The 17,956-nt window shown below is 37.5% G+C and overlaps 1 protein-coding gene across 4 annotated transcripts in view; it reads left to right on the top strand.

Moving 5' to 3' along the window:
- DCLK1 (doublecortin like kinase 1) overlaps positions 1-17,956 on the top strand; it is a 240,238-nt gene that overhangs the window by 176,200 nt on the left and 46,082 nt on the right. For 3 of the 4 annotated variants that reach the window (XM_065051779.1, XM_005511996.4, XM_065051788.1), the window contains 2 exons: positions 336-430; positions 17,761-17,845. In XM_065051779.1, coding sequence (XP_064907851.1) covers positions 336-430; positions 17,761-17,845 — 180 coding nt within the window. Of the gene's footprint in view, positions 1-335; positions 431-6,199; positions 11,058-17,760; positions 17,846-17,956 lie in introns of those variants that run through there. The other variant, XM_065051797.1, reaches the window with a different exon arrangement.

The following is a 17,956-nucleotide window of genomic DNA, read 5'->3' as shown; positions in this document are numbered from 1 at the left end:
GAGTCTGTTAAGGTTAACATAGCACCTTGCTCTTCATCATTTTTAAGCACAGGAACAATAACAATGTAGTTTAAGAAAACATGATCATTTTCTCTCCCATTGATTAAACATTCTTTTCAGATTTGTTGAATATTTGTTTGCACTCTGTATAAAAATTGGCATCATAAGCCAAAACTCTGAGGAAACAGTTCTTTTGAGAACTACTTAATACTGAAAACATGAAAAAATACAAATGAATATGTTCAACATAGAATGAGAAGGAATATGTTGATTTAACTATTTCATTGCTTTTAATAATGCTTTGCATTTATTTTTTCAATTTATTGTCCTTTTAGTGAATGGAACCCCTGGTAGCCAGCTCTCTACTCCCCGCTCTGGGAAGTCTCCAAGCCCATCTCCCACCAGCCCAGGAAGCCTACGGAAACAGAGGGTAAGGACATAAGGAAACTGATTTCTGATCATGGCTAGGGAGAATCCAACATAGCCATTATCCAATAGCCTTCTCCCCACTGGTTCCTTGTGTGTAGAGTCATAGGGTGGAAGAGCCTGGCTACAGTCCTTGGTGTGTTTGTACAACACTCTGAAGTGGAATACAACTGTTCTGTGTCTGTCAAAATGCTAAGTATTCTGGGAATTGGTTTATCCTTGAGGGGAAAGACAGGGGTATCTGTGTCCTTTTTTACAAAACTTTTTGTTTGTTTGTTTGTTTTAGTTTCCTTTCTCCAAGTGTTTCACAACTGGAAGGAACTGTTCACATTGTCAAAGGCTTTTTTGTTGTTCTTAATTTGCCATGGGCATTATGTCACTTGCAAAACCTACAGCCAGCTTTGATTTTGAAGCAATGTGAAAGAATGTGGTGTGGAATTTAGCTGTGAATTAGCTGTGATATTATAGTCTTGTGCAGTGAAAATACTATCAGTAGCAAGGCAGAATAAGACTTGTCAGTCACTTTGCTTGACTGGAGTTGTTGTTAGCTGTAGGTTCCCACTAGTTATCATGTATAGAGGAACCCACAATGTGCCTAAGCATCCAGAATCAAAGTAGTACCTATGTTACTGCTGTAACCCCCTGACAAAACATTACTCCTTCAACCCAAAAGGCTTCACATGCTGATTTAATTAATTGTTTCTGTTCAAAAGCAATGGGACATATGTCTGTGTATCTTCTCTTCTGCTATTTTCTAAACTGTGATCAGTTCTCAATGGAAGCTTCCCTAAGGCAGTACTCCGTATCTCAGACTTGTTTATAAACACAGTTTGAACACATGTTTTTTCTGCCCTTTCTGTTTTTAAATAAGGCAGAATTCACGTCTGTCAAAGTGAAGGGATTACCTACAAAATTGGCAGTGCTTGACTTTAGGGGCTGGTGTTTGCCTGATTCCCCGGATATCCAGATCAGGAACAGCTGTAGCACAACTCCCTTATAGCCTTCTTCATGTCTGGTGGATGCCATGGAGCTGAGGAGCAGTGCATGACCAAACCTTGCCTTAGGCTGGGATACAGCCAGGGGTTTCTGCCATGACTTGATTATAGATACGGAAGCCAGCTGTAATCTTGCAGTACAGAGATAGCCAGTGAGTGGCAGCTTGGAGCCTCAGGCTAGTGTCATGGTTTCATGATCTTGTACATGGAGACTAAAGGTACAAGTTTCAGTTGGGTAAGCTGGTACTAAAATCATCTTGAATGCGATGTGTTGCACACCTGTTTGCTTTTGCTCTCAAAGCTTATTATTGAATCTTTAATAAGTGACTGAAGAGGGAAGTAAGAGTCTTCTAAATGAATTATACATCACTGATGTAAGGATATCTGCTTAGGTAGATGATGATGATGTATGCAGTGGATTTTCATTTGCTATAAGGCTGTCTCTTTTCATTGGCAACTTCCCTAAACAACTTCTCTACCACTGATGCTTCTCTCCCCATAGCAATGTTTTTCTGTTGACATTTGTGGATGGATGAGTGCAAACCATGCAGTCAGCACTATTAGACATAAGGAGTGTTTGACCACAAGGTTTCTGACTTTCAAATGTGAAGACAGTGAATGGCTTGATCTTATACGGGTTCCCTATGTGGAAGTGTAACAAGATCACTGAGTGGCAGTATAATGGATGCGAAGGGCTCTGTAGTGGTAACATAGTTACATTGCTAACTGTATAGAAAATAAATATTGAAGTAGATTACAGGAGAGATAAGACATTATTAAAGAATTGAATTCTCAGATATTCATATCCAGTCCCCTTGACCTCAGTAGGGGACCTTTCATGCTTATCTGGTTTTATTTTAGACAGATGGGGTTTTTTTACCTGACAAAACATGGAATAATTCATGTAAAAAGAGATTGCAATAATATAAAAATGCATTGCAATAATATTATTTAAGTCACAAAATCAACTGGATGGAAACTTTACACTTGCTCTGAGAATTTATTTCAGCTCCTTTCATATTTAACTTGTGAAGTGAACAAGCTAGAATTTCAGTATAAAAACAAATGATTGTGTCATTAAAGGTCATAATGTGTATTCCAATTACTAAATTAGTTCTATGTACAGCCATTAAACAGTACTTACTAATCTTAATTTTCTTGTTAGCAGTAAAATGATGTTCTGTTTTGTTTCAGCATCTTTTGTGTGTTGCCATTTAAATTTTTATGTAGAGGACAGGTTATTTTACGTACCGTATTGTCATAAACCAAAATTCAACCCAAAGCATTTTGCTTTGTCTTCAACGGCTTCAGCTACAGGGCTGACAAGTCAGCTGCAGGGGAAGGTTTATTCCATAGGAGCTTGTTGAAGTGTCAGTATCATGTGATAGACCTACAAGAGAGACTCAGTTCCCTCCTTGTCCCCAGTGTTGAGAGGTGAGGTGTTCCTGCCCCGTGCTTGAAAGGAGAGTGTTGGCTGCTAGAGCCCTGCTCTGGGGTTGAAGGTGATGACTGGGTTTCAGACCAGTCTGCGTTTCTCTCTTTACCTGGAGTTTGAGAGAGCTGCTGCTTTAGAACTGAAATAAGATGCTGGGTCCTGGGAATGCCAGCTCAGCTGTATAATTCATTTTTTTCTCTGCCCCTCTCTCCATGTGGTTGGAGTTAGAGGAGCACCTGTTCCCTTGTGCCATCAGGTACATGGGATACCAGTGGTGTATACTGGGTCTGGATGGCGATAGGGAACATTGACTCCAGCCTGGCCTGATTCCCCTTGATGTAACTCATCACTTAGCTCTTCAGCATCCCCATCCAAGTGCTATGAGGGAGTTGTAGGCTTGGTGTGTCAAAATGTTGAGTGCCACCCAGGACACTGGGCAGGTCGACAGTGTTTCTTGTGGGAAGTACAGGTGAGAGAAGTCATGCTTTTGAATTCAGACGGACAAAGACAAGGTAATTCCACAAACTGAGGGATTTCTCCCTGTAAAAAATAGTAGTGATGGCAGTATTTTCCAAAGAAAATATTTCTTCTAATTATGGAGTAAATTAGGCAGTTTAAAATAGGGATCAATCATCTTACTGACATTTCATTATTCACCTTTAAAAAATAAATAAATTCTGGCCTTAGATGAAAGGCTTTCCATTGATAAAAATAAAGCAAAAAATGCTACATATTCATGAAAACAGTACTCTTGCAAGTAATAAAATTTTGTACACTCAAAAGACAGAACCTAAGAAGATAAAGTTTTATCCTTTCTTACTTGAAATTCGGAAATCAGTTAAAGTTATATTTTTATAATCCTGGCGAAATTCACGCTAGAAAGACTAATTTCATGAGTATAATAAAAGGACTTGAAAGTGAACTAGGAATCATATATCAGCTATCTGAGCTAACTGTCAACCAGTTATCAGCCTCTGAGTATTTTGTCTTGCAGGCTATGTACTGTTGTTATGCTTTCTTGTAGTTTAACTCTTTCTTTATGTTTATTCTTAAATACGAAATTGACATTCTGGTTTTTAAATTGTTATGTACCTAATTGTGTATATCCACAGAGGGTTAAGACATCTGAAGTTCAGGTTTATAGTGGTTGAAGTAGAGACTTACTGTGGCACATGTGCTTATAGTTCCTACCACAACAGAGTACAGTTAATGACACAGACTCAGAAATGGTGACATTGCAATCATGACAATAAATTTACATAACAGGAACCCCTACATTTTATTTAACTAGCCTTTATAATAGCTTATGAGCTTATTTTCCCACTGTCTTGGAATTAGAGTCATTTCTTCAGTTAAGATATAAGCATTCTATAATTTATACCTGATTTTCTGTTGCTTGCCATTATTTTAGATGGTTTCTTTTCTACTTTCCTAGAGACCACAGCCTATACAATAATAAGAAATTAGATTTAAGGTACATCTTGACTAATCAGACAAAGAAGATTAATTTTATTTATATAAGGATTTTTGAGTTTTATGTGGCCGAGAAATGAACATTTTTAAAAAGCTTCAAGTATTTAAAAGTATATGAATAGGCAGAGAATATGACCCTGAAATATTGAGCATGATTTTGCTTTAAAACAACCACAGTTATTAAAATAAACATAAAAATATTCCTTAAATATGAAAAGTCAGTTCTCACAAATGTCTTCATTGTAAGTTCTGAATGCATATTTTTTATATTTAGAGAAGTAAGCGGTCAGCTGGAAGATTCTATTTAAAAGTTTGTGGTGTTACACTCCCTAGCAAATAATTTTTTTTTCTGTACTGTATATTAGAAATTCCAAACTCTATATGCTCAAAATGAATTTTAATAATTAAGTAACTTGTTAATATTCAGAATTAGACAGTCTTGTATGTTTAAAATTCTTCTTTTGTCTAGACTGTTTACAACAAAATGTATTTAAGATCTGATTTTCACTCTGCCAGTCTAACATGTCTGCTACTGTATGTACACGTGCCCACTGGTAGTATACACGGAAAATAAGCATTCTAGGGAACTAAAAACCCCCTTAAGGGACTTAAATCCCCTTTATATCATGCCTGCAAGTAAAACATAAACCTGCATACATTACCGAGATCTTTGTAAATTTGAAATTTGTAAAGGATTCATTTTAGGTAGTCCTTGTTTTACTGTATAGCTTTTATATTTGTTTGAGTTTTGTCTCAATTATCTTTCTGTGATTATAAACAACCCCAAAAGCCCCAAGCCAAGGTCAACCCTAGAGCTGGCTCCATCAGCCTTCCCATTCTCATGTGTTCTTGTATTTTGTCTTGTAGTTGTTTTGTTGTATTTCGTAAGAAAGTTTTATACTTAAACCATCCCCAGAAACAGCTTAAAGGTATCAGAGCTTGCCTATGAGGCATGGTGGGCACCTGCATATTGGTGACTCTCTAAGCCATAAACTATGTTTAATTAACCTTAAGACAGTAATCTGTCCTCTAACACTTCTCCTCACTGATGTTCCTCTTTCATTCAGTGCTGTTGTGTATTGTGGCAAGGATTGTTGTGCTGGGCAGATTGGGCAGGGCCATGTATCACCCCTAACCCCCCTGGCATTTGGGGATTATCTGATCTGTCAGAGGATGCTCGGAGTGGGTGTTGAAAAAACAAAGTGGATCTGTACACTCAGACTCTCTCCCCACTGTCATGAGCTGGTTGCTTGGCTACCGTCAGGAAGAGCCGGTGATGGGGGTATTGCACATGCTGTCTTTTTACACATACACTCAGACACGGAAAAACTGTGGAAAAGAGATACCATTGTCAGTACAACATAGGTAACGGCAGTATTCAGCATCAGCATTCTGGGGCTTGAATGTTACTGGATCCGTGCTGTATCACTGGTGGGTGGCAAGTTTTGATTAGCTTATCATATAAGGCAAGCACTTACTTCCCTACTGCTGTTTGTGAAACAGCAAAAAGATAGATACGTCCCTATTAAGATGAAGTTCAAACTGCCAAGTTTCCAGACAATTAGAAGACTCTTCAGAACAGACAAATATTGTTTTAATAGTGTTAAGCAGGAAAGAATCAAAGAAGAAAATAATTGCCTCTTAGAATATGTTGTACGTTGAAACTCCAGCTTTATTTATTAACCGTCTATTTATTGATTAAAAAATCATTATATGTCACTCAACAAAAAAAAAATCTGATTATATAGAATATGTGTATTTTATGTTAAAGAGTATCTTCTGGTCCACGGTAATAGAAAAGAATATAAGAGAGTTACAGTGGAACAAATCAAACACAATAAACAAATCTATACTGCACTTCATCTTACAGGACCTGTATCGCCCACTCTCTTCGGATGATATGGATTCAGTAGGAGACTCAGTGTAAAAGAGAAAATGGAACAATGTTTATGGTTTGTGATTTGGTGAAGGTTTAACATTTTTAAAGAGAATAGCTGCTAATTTACAGTAATAGTGAATCGCACAAAAGAGTTTTGCATATTTAATATTAAAAAACATGGGGCCAAATTAATTCCAGTATGTGGGGGTATTTTGGCTTTTTCACTGCATTTTAATGCAAGAATTTGTAAGGAGTGAGCCATTGAATATGCCCATCAAATACAAAATAGCTATGTGCACACTTTAAGGAACAAAGAGTAGATAAGGTGAATATAACGCACAAATCCATAGTGGGCACATTTATGAATAGTGCTCTTTTTATCATCTAAGATACTGATTATATGTTCTGTTTTTAACATAGGTATCTTTATTCATTTTGCTATGAACAGTTAATGAAGGCTTTGCTTTTACCAACAGATAGGTAAAACGTAGAAAAGAAAAAACCTGCCATATTAAACTGCTTGCACCATGCTGGCTGATCCCGACACGCACATTTGGAACATTCTAATTTTAGTCTTTTTGTCTAAGTGAAAAGAAAATGAAGAAAACCTGTGTCGTCACAAGACAAAAAGTAAATTCTTTCAAAGCATTTGTGTTCAGGTTCTCTTTCCTGCGTTACATCTGATGACTGTAAACAGAAGGGTGTTCACAGGCAACATGAATGTCTTACCTGGCAAGAGCTGTGAATACTGATCAGCTGTGTGCTGCAAGTGAATATGGACAGATTTCTAAACGAGGAGATATGGGGGCTTCCTGGCTCACAGTGTCATCTGACACACATCTGATGACACCTTTTGGAAAAAAACACATTTTGCCTGAGAAACTAGTGATTCTTTTCACTTATGTTAAGGACATTTTACTTGCTATAATAAGATGTATTATGCATTTTAAAATGAAAGCCTACAGAAATGGTGTTACTGTAAATCATCCTCCTATTGACCTAATTTCTCTGTTTTCATAATTTCTAGAGGTGGTTATTTCGTACAGCATGAATATGCAAAACTCCTTTAGTGTTAAAGTAGGTCATGCATTATAACCAGTTGCTTAACAAATATCTACTAATTTTATTTGTTTTCTGCTGCTTTATTATTGTGAGAATCTTAGCTGACTAACATACGTAACAGCAATATTTCCCACTGTATGTTGAATATTGCTTTAAAGTTTATCTGTTGTATTTAAGCCCGTAGTATAATCATCACACATTTATGCTGTCTTATAGTGTTCCTTTTATTATCTCAAATACTAATGATTTAAAAATTATAAATTAGTGTGGTTCTGATCCTCAGCAAAAATCTATAGAGATTATATTTTTGAGCTACTTAGTGATGACTTAATATATTTTGAAACCAGGAAAATTTACCTAATAGCAGAAAATGTTTAGCTGCTACATGCCAGCTTTTAAATGCAGTGAAATAATTCCTTTACACTGAATTGTGCATAATAAAATTCACCAGCTGGAAAATGCTGGCATGCGATGTTACGGCTTCACTATATCCTTATTGTTTTCTATATGGAGGATATTTGCAAAAATAAGTAAAAGGGCAGCAGAATACAAAACTTACCTTCTCTGTTTTCAATACTTGCTTCCAGTATCACCTGGAGAGAAAGTCATTGATTTGGCAGGTTTGCTGAAGCAATTAGGTCATTCCCTTTTGCAATGCATATTTTGCCATTCCCGCTTCAGACTTCAGATCTGAAACTGTTCCCAGCAATAGGAACAGGTCCACCCCCCTACACCCCATGCCCGGATCCTAAGACTATCCTACTCTACTGGAAAAGTTCACAGCTGTGAAGTTACTTGTATTTTTGCCTGCTACAAGGGAATGTCTTTGTAAAATGTATTACTTAATCCCAAGAAATGCATATTATAGAAAGATGCATTGGGATCAGTTTCCAAAAATTCAGACAGCTCCACCAGACTGAACAAAATACCTACTGACATTTTGAAAATTGTTTTTTCTTGTAAAGAAAATAAATTCCAGGAATTTTGCTTTTCCTCCCTTCTGCTACATAGGCTGCTGCTGCTTAAGGCAGTTTACTAAGAATGTTTGTTCTGCACAGGGAGCAAGATTTCCAGAAAACCTGAATCCCACGGCTTTCCTTAGCTGTGGAAAAGAAAAATGGACCTTATATCAGTAATTGTTATCATAGTGAGTTCTCCATCAAGACTGTTTCAAAGAATATGCTAGTCCATAACATTTAATCATTTCAACATGTGACTTGTACTAAGGGGCTATTCAGGGGCAATACGTATCATTACTATTTCGTTTAAGGAATGAAAGTCCCTTAGAGATTGAAAAGGCACACTGTTTATAGACTTTGAGATCCTTTTTGTGTGGAATGTAATTCCCATTATACATGAGCAGAAATGAAATGTTTCTTTTGAGCAAGACCAGAAGGTTTCAGTTTATGGGTGAAACTGAAATTATCTTTCTTGATGCTGTAGTTCTGCTTGCAGCAGCGCAGGTTTTAGTTTGTCCCTAGATTTCATTGACTTCATTAAATAACCGAATAGCTTAAGCAACTTCATAGTGTTTGAACCTCTTATAGTTTTCTGTATGCTGCATTATTTGTGCCTACTCTAAGGTGATTATGATGTAGCTAAAGACTCTTGTATAGATTGTGAATGCTTTGCTTCCCTCTGAGCTTAATGAATACTTGTGATTATTTCCCTAATGCTTCCTGCAACTTTCTGGGTTTTTTTTCATCTTTTTTCTTCTTCTTTATGCAACGAACAGTTCACATGTGAAGCACAGAATGTCTATGTTTATATTTATATGCACATGCACACACACACACACACATAGATTAATGGCTTTGAAACCCATGCACAGTTATGTCACATTTGTGGCTTTAAACAAGTATGTGGGGAAAATATATTGATGGGAAGATGTTCATCAGGTGGGATTTGCTGTATCTCTGTTAATGCCGGTACTTGCTGAGCAGCTCTCCCGAGGAAGCCTGTACAAGTTTAAGAAATCTCATGTACAAACAAGGGCTAAGTTCTACTCACTTTAAAGTCAGTGGCAAAACCAGGACTGACTTCAGGGTGGGAAGGATAGGACCTTACGCACAAACATATATGCACAGACAAAGCATTAATCAGGAATTCAAAGTGGTATTATTTCAACAGGTTCAGACTTGTGTCTCCTCTTGAACTGCACTTTTCTGCAGTGTATTAAGTCATGCAATATTAGAAGTTATTTTGTTGAAATCAGTAAAATCATTAACATTCATTATCCAATGTGAAAATTGCTTTTCAATTTGTAAAATAATTCAGTGACAGTGCATTATATTTAGCTATTTTTCTCTTTAAATCGTTTTCACAGGGAATAGATGGCTGTAAAATGAAAATTCTTGGGCATTAATACAGTGTCTATAAATGTATATTATAAGAAAGAATACATAAAGTTAAACAGCCTTGAAGAACACCTGGGTTGAGACTGAAATAAATAATAGTGTTTGCCTTTACAGTTTCATACTTTACACTACAATGTGAATTTTATACAGTGCAGTATGTTACAAAAAATATCCTCCAACTCTGAATGTAAACAGTGAATTAACAGTGATACAAAAAAGAACCTCTGGTCAACCCATGTTTACTGTTTTGTCAAAAGTAGTAGAGAAATGAGCAATCAGAAAAGCTTTATGGTGCTAAAGTACCTACTCACTTGATGAACACTTAGATTAATGTTGTCTGTGCTTTTTCTTGTATCCAGTGGACGGTATACAAGCGAATACAAGATTGTCCTTTATTTAATCTTCACTTTCAGTTTATCTGTTAGTGACGGGATGAGAACTTGTAACTGTGAGCGATCAATAGGAAAATAACCTGATGTCACGCAGCCAGCAGTAGCTTTACGTGCAGAGCACAGCCAGCAAGTGGTTGTCACACCCTTTGGAGCGGGGTGAGCTGCCCCCCAGGACAGCCCTCCCTTCGGAAAGTGCTGCTGGCCCCACAGAGCAGAGGCTGTTCCGAGCTGCCTGTGCAGCCCTCACACCTTTTTGGCGGGCTCAGGTTGCCTCTTTCACCTCGCACCCCATCTCTCAGACTGTCTGAGCACCCTAACTCCCCGCGGAAGGCCATGGGTACGTAGATACACGCGTCACGTACGCACACAGTAGAGAAGGGTTACAAACGCACTGCACACATACACACTCCTATGCATTTTAGTGTCTGTATTTGCGCATGTTGATTATATTCACATTTGCTTAAATTAACCCTCAGCAGTGAAGTATGAAAAAAGCTGTACTGTATTCAGCGTGTACTCGTTGTCTGATGTTATATGAGGTAATTAGTTTGTGGTTTGCCCTGCAATACAGTGTTTTGGAATTTGGACTCTAGTGAAAGAGGAGCTAAAGATGTTTGTGCTAAGGCCTCTTCTTTTTGTTAGTTGCACTATGATATTGTAAATATTGGCACATCTACAACATAAGTTTAAGATTTTACGAAGTTACGCATTCAATTATTTTTTTTAAAGAAAAGTGCTTGGATATTTGCTTTTTAAAATATACCATTTTTGTATTAATGTGATGCAGGAAACCAAAAAGAAAGCTGTTGATTTATCAACAAAAATGTAAAACTTGCAAAAATAAATGCCGATGAATGTTTTATTTCATATAATCAGCTGAAGAAAATCACCTTCATTTTTGTGCCATTGTTTCATCATACTGTGTTGTACTTGTGTTTCATATTTGACCATGTCATCCTGGTTGCAATTTGTTGTTTCTCTAGATTTAACATTACTGTAGATTATTGTAAGCGATGTAATAAATATATTTAAAAAATACACACTGTTCAGTGAGTTTATTTTGGAAATGTGATTAACAGGGTCTAAAAAAATGCTTGCAGTTGGTATTGTTTGTTCATTTTGGATCAGCATTGTCCATCTAAGAGTTCATGTAGTATAGCCATATGGGATTCATGCATCCTGGTGGGTTCCTTTAAATAGCAGATGCATTCAGTGCATTTTAAAATAATAAACTCTGGGCTCTAGCGTATAGATGCAAAAGGTGCTTCAAGGAGGTTTCTAACTGGTCTTTTGGAGACAGTAAATATACCTGCCTTGAATTGTTCATGGCTAAGTTTGGGTACACGCGACAAGACAGATTTGAAGTATGAATTGGAAAATCACTGTAGTAGACTATCCAAAGACAGGTACCAGCTCCCTGCTGACAGCTCAGCTACAGAAGCATCCTCTGAAGACAAGTATTAGGAAAATATGCCTGTTAAAAGCTAAGAATACTGAAATACACCCACGGTGTTTTAAAATAAGTACCTTGCTTTCTTAATATATCTTTCCACTCTTTAAAAATACCTATTGATAGCCTGGTTTGATTTTTTTGTTTGGCGGGAGTGCGGAAGAGAGGTGTTACACTTTCTGACATGTCATCTGCCAGTCTGATGCTTCAGCTGATGTTCAGACACTCTCCTAGAGGGATCTGTGGGCCTGATAGGTTTTTGTTTTGAATCCCTCTTGGGTGCTAGTAAATAGGTCTGCCTAAAAAAGGTGTACAGACATAGAAAGGAAACAGTGCTATAGAAATGAGGAATAGTAGGAATAAAATAATTGAGGTTTCTGTCTCTACCAAATAACAGGAATACCAGCAGAACTTTTAAAAAGCAACTCAAATAGATTAAATGTAGAAGTGGTGATTGTGCTATGCCCTGAATTAGGTGGAAGAAATGAAAACCTCTTTTGATGACCCTTCAATTTTTATTCTGTAGTTGAGTGGAAAATTTTACCAGTGTATAGCTTTAGAAAAGGAAAAAGGAAACCTTCACATTGCATCACTGCACATGTAACTTTTTTATGTTAACCGCAGTATGGATACAGTAATGACAGGTCAACTTCTGATACCATGAATGTGATAGGGTTTTTTTATATATATCATCAATCTTTTCTGGAGAATGCCAAAGGTTGTGTGAGCCTACAGTCTGAATTATGGCTCAGCTTTGGAAGCAGCTGTTAGGAGCTAGCGGAGGTTAGATTTAAGTTTACTGTTAAATACCATATAGGAAACTATGTTGGCCCTTCAGAATTGCCTTGTTACACAAATCGAGTGAATCTATAAACAGTCAATGCTGCAGCTTAATAAGAGGATCCTAATAAAAACAACAACAACAACAACAACAACAAAAACATACTTCAGCTTGAAAATTCAGTCTGTCAGTTCCATTTCCTTGCAAACTCTCGCATTTGTCCCTCTGTCCCTCAAAGAAGAAAACCAACACAGGTTCCTGAATGACACGTGCTGGATTATTGCTTGCGTTGTTTGAACTTTTCTCCAAGATGTGTGAATCCTGTATTGCATAAATGAATAACAAAACCAATAATATCCCTATGTAGGGCCTCTCTCAAGTCAAGTGTCTAACAAGACAGGGCAGGATGTAGGACTGTGGATAAGTGGCAGGTTTGCATGCATTTTTACTGTTCCTTTCTGGACAAAGCAGTTTATAAATAAATTTGGATCTTATGTGTCAGTTTACTGCATTGTCTGAATTTGAAAACAATTGTATAATTTCTTTTTCTATACATTGAATTCCATTGGCTTCCGTTCTTTCGATGTGAAGATTATGGATTTGATGATTCTCCATGAAGTGATTTTTTTGCCAGCTCTGTGCTGTTTACATTAAAACTTTTGTCCCTGTCTCAGCTGGCTGGGCCAAAAATGTAAGCGATTAAACAAAAGAAAATAAAAAACATTTTTTGCTGGATAGACTTGAGAGAGGAGTTTCAGTGTAACCCTTTGCTTCTCTCAATGAGTTTGTCTTCTTAAAAGTTGCATAAAAATATATTACTTTACTGGTTTAAAAAAGCTGTCCTCTGCTCTACCTTTTGTTCTCTGGAAATGTACCTTTTTGTTGTATCAACTGACTTATTTCTTGCTTAACACTGCTATAGGAATTTTTTGAGCCCTTCAAAATCCTTCAAAGCTAATACCTGCACTGAACTGTTGTCTTTATTTTACGATTAACTGTGATGATCTTTAGACTAGGACCTAACTATATCAGAAATTCATGATGGCCACCTTGCAAAGATTATTTAAAACCAGATTGAACACTAGTACAGGCTCCAAAACAGGATGCTTAACTGTTTAGTTTTGTTCTGAATGCTGTTTGTCCTTGCTGAGTTGAACTTCATCATACACATATAACTGACACACATAGCTTTTTGTATTTCTTCAGAATAGGAAAATCTTAGGAGGCATCATTTAAAAACATTAATAGTTCCCCTATCTGGACCCTACTTAATGAATTTACCCTTTGTTTACTAATTTTGATCTTTGCTTCATTAAGCCCGTTTCTTAAAGAGTACAACTCTGCGTAAGATCCAAACTTAGTGTTACACCTGTGTGCATTTCTGCTACTCACATTTCATCCAGATGCTTCCTTCATGCTAGGAAAATACAAAGGAATCTATTGTTGAGGGTCTTTGTAGACTCCATATGCGCTAATAAAGATTTTGAGAGGTTTGGAAAATATAATGCAGTGTTTGGGGTTTAAGATTCAGGAGTCTGAATTGCATTAACAAACTTCCGAGTCATACTTGTTGAAGTTTCTTTTCATAACTGCTGATAGTGGTAGCCCACAAGAATAATTCCTGCTGTTTAGTTCAAGTGGGATTTTAAGATTAATTTAGGACAAGGTGAGTATGGGGAGAGAGAAATCTCAGTAATATTTATTTTACTGCCTTTTTTCAATGGATTTACACAATTGCCACTGAGATACAAACTATTTAGAGAACAGTTGCTAAATAAATCTCCCAGTGAGACGTGGATGAAACTCAATAGTGCTAATGTTTCCATTCACATCAATGAGACGTGTGGTGTGCTGGCCATGTGTTATATAAACCTGAATAGGATCTGAAATCCTTACACCAAAGACCTGATTTTTTTATGCCATCGCTTTTATGGAGGTGTGCCATAAAAATGACCATGTGCTGGCAACCTGTGCAACTGGACCCCTTTAAATCTGTGTCAAAGTGATGACATTTCAAGCACCTCGGCATCTCTTAAAATTAAAACAGCTAATTGCATTAAGGTCTGTGTGTTGAAGAGATTATGCTCTTGCTTAGAGTTTGTTTTTCCCCCCTCCCCATCTGCATTATCCCTGATGGGGTCCACATCTGGGAAAGCAACAGTGTGGACGACAGACTGCCTCACAACTGGCAAGCCAACTGGAAGGAACACTGAGACCCACAAGGATTGCTGGACCCACAGGGCTTTCAGCTTGTGAGAACAACGAGCTCATTAAAGTCTAAATAAATTGAATGTCCTTCTAGCTGAAGTAAAGCTAAATAAATAAATGCCTGCGTGTTGTTCCAGAGCACTGAATAAAGAGGACAATATTTGTGTCGTGTTTACCTAGTAACGTCTCTTTAATTGTGAAAGGGGGTCCATCAGCAGACCTGGTGAACATATGCAAATATACAGTTCCTGATTTCTTTTTAATCTGTTGCTTTAATAGGAGGGGTTCCACAAAGGTAGTGAAAAGCATCTGTTTTCTTAATTTATTAAAAAAAAAAAAAGTTTAAAAAATCCCAGTATGTATTTTTAGCAACTGTCTTCTTAGCTACTGCTTCTGTGTCACTAGCGAGCTGGGTTTCTGCTCACAGGTGGGTGCTTCCACGTAGCTCTCACTGAAGGGGAAGTGTGCTTTGTTTGCAGACCTATGGGTACAGTATATGCTACCAATGCATCACCTCAGCTATTCTTCAGTTATGAATATCATTGTAGCCTTCCCTTCCTTATGTAGTATCACTAAGAAATATGGGCAGTTAAAAAATTGATCTTTTATTTCCTCCGTTTTATTTCCTTTCCTTCGGTTTTCTATGGGCCAATTTTTTTTTCTGTTTGTTTAACTAAAATGAGGCTAAATACATATTTAGGGAACTATAGCTAAGACAGATATTCAGGAGTGCATTTAATTTCAGTGTGTGTAGGCGATTAAGACTATTTGTATTTAAAGTGAAACAGTTACTGAAGTGATTTGCTGAAATGGGCCCTCAAAGGAGTCTAATTTTAGAAAGGACTGAGCAGCCGCAGTTCTCAGCTAAACCTCAGCTTAAGGGTCCTTGAGAAATTAGGTTCCCAAATAAAAATTTGAGTCTCTTTAGGCACCCGTTCTGAGAAGAGGTGGCCACTGAGTTAGGTCTCAATTTTCGTGTCTCCCGTTCTCACAAATGAAACCAATGGGTGCAAGACTCTGTAAAAAGACCATCAGAGTGCTAAAGAAAGCTACAGCAGTGCAGTCAGCAGTATTAACCTAACATCTGCTGAAAAGTGTAATCTTACTATCTAAAATGCAAAAAACTGAATAAAGTAGTTGTTTGAGAACCTATTGAAAAGCTAGCATTAACCTTTTTTTTTTGTGTTATTCCCCTTAAATATTGTAAAGATTAATTCCCAATTTTATATGTAACAAATATTAAACATATTTAAATTGCAATTCCTTTAAGAAAATACCGTGGAGTGGGAAAAGAAGTAAGAAATTGGATGCCTAGAAAAATAAACATGCACAGCAGAATGAGTAGAGAAAACATGTTTTTCTGCTTATTTTACAAGTAGGAGTGTAGAGGAAACAATTCTCTCATTATGTATGTATAAAAATAGGCCTTGAGAGTGACTTCTCTAGGCATGAGAACTTCTAGCATTTTCCTGTTACTCTGATCCTCATCTGCACGTTTGTTCAAAATGAACCAGAGGTAAGTTTTTACTGAGACATCCTGCAGGGTTTAGCATAGGAATAGCACATACATAAACACATCCTAATCATGAAATAAGGGCAGCAGTATCTTAGCGAACTGCATAAAATCAGTCAATGCTCACTTCTGCTGTCAAGAGGCAGCAAAAATAGTCCAAAACAAATTAATGCAATTATCAATTCTAGTCAAAGCTCAGAAGAAAGACTTGGATGGATGAAAAGAATGAGCTAGGGTTGATTAAAAGGAAAAAAAAACAAACAAAAAAAGCAAGGAATCTCTTGGTAGATGCGATATGCAAGATTTCAGGATTATTTAGTGAAAAATAGGCCAAGTTCTGCCTGTGTCTAAATTGTCTGACCTTAATCTACTGAGGGAGAAATTAAAAGTTAGTCTGCTCAAATGAACTCAGCATATTGGCCAGCTTTTAACTCTGCTGACTGCCTTCTCCCTGGCTCCGTACTCTGCAAAAATCCCAGCTGCTGCATCGTTAGTTATTCTTGCTGCAGTCATCGGCTGTGCTCTGTTGTGGCAGAGATCATTCCAAAGAAGCTCTATTAAATTTGTAAAGTGGATTGGCACCCTGATTGTGGGCATCTAGATACTTGGCAAACACAGATAAGAAACTGATAGTGTGAGCTACATGCAGCACAGCATGCAATTTCTGTAATATATAAACTGAAGGACGTAATTAAATACTGCAGTGTTTTGTAACCTTTCAGCATGCAAACTATGTGAACCTGAGAAAGTTTTAGTTTTGGAAATCCTCTGAAAACTTCTCACATTGCAACACAAGCACCTGAGGAAACACTCAGTTTTGCTGTAAGTTTAAAGGGCCACTGTTACATTTGTAGTTTCTTCTGATTTCCTTTGAAGATGGGAGAATCCTGAAGATACATTTGTATAATTTTTACACAGTACAGCTTTGGGTGAAATCCAGTCCATCTCATATCACAGAACAGTTTCATCCATCTAGATATGTGATGAAGCAGTCTTCCTAAAGTACCTGCCTAGGGTCTATGTGTAACTGAAAGACATCAATAGGTGCTTTGGAAGGCTTCCCCTAGCACTATCCTACCTGCTATTCTTTTGGTGTCCAAGGTGGATGGTCACAAGTCTCATTCTAGATTATAGAGATATCATCCTCCTGGCCCCCATTAACTGTATAGACAAATGTAGACATTTAATGTACAAGTACTTAAAACCAAGGTACAAACTCACTCCTCAAGTGAGAAATATCCAATCAAATGCTTTTCCAAAAAAGGAAACGTTATTCACCCTGACATTTTGTTTTCTTCATACATTACCACAATGATTTCTCCCTTCTACGACACAAATGGGGAGGATTTCACCAGAGGGAGGTTTGCAAAAGTGAGGAATTCTGCCCATAACAAAGCCAACTTCAGTCGAAACAGATGTGCTTCTGGCTCCTGCTGGGTTAACAAATGTAGCTGAGAAAAGTCTCCTGCCTGCAGAGGGCATACAGCTCCTCAGTTTTCCCTGCCAAAATGTGTGTGGAATAGGGAGAAACTAACAGACCATACATAAATGTTTTGCTGCACATGATGGGTAAGGCATGTGTCCATGTATGCGGGGGTACCAAAAGAGTAATTTCAGTGGAAAAATTGGACTCTTCCCAGGCATCCACATATCCCTTCATCAAAGTAAATTGATACTTTACATAGGAAACACTGAAGCCTCTCCGGGATGTGTCTCCAGCAGGAACATGCTGTGAGTACTCATGCTCCTTAAAAATCATCTGTTTTCATTTGTGTCTCTCCATTTCCAGAGCTCCCAACACAGTGGCTCCTCTACCTCATTAGCATCCACCAAAGTTTGCAGCTCTATGGATGAAAATGATGGACCTGCAGAAGGTAACATTTGAAGACTGACATTTCAAAGCAGTCAATGTAGTGATAACAGCAGCTGTGTAGGAAATGAGTCATTCTTCCTGCCGGAGAAGGTGGGAGCGTTGCGGGCTGGAT

The sequence above is a fragment of the Columba livia genome, chromosome 1, assembly GCF_036013475.1.
Source record: "Columba livia isolate bColLiv1 breed racing homer chromosome 1, bColLiv1.pat.W.v2, whole genome shotgun sequence".
In the NCBI taxonomy this organism is placed as follows: domain Eukaryota; kingdom Metazoa; phylum Chordata; class Aves; order Columbiformes; family Columbidae; genus Columba; species Columba livia.
The sequence above is the reverse complement of the archived record's forward strand: the minus strand, read 5'-3'. Positions and strand labels throughout refer to the sequence as shown.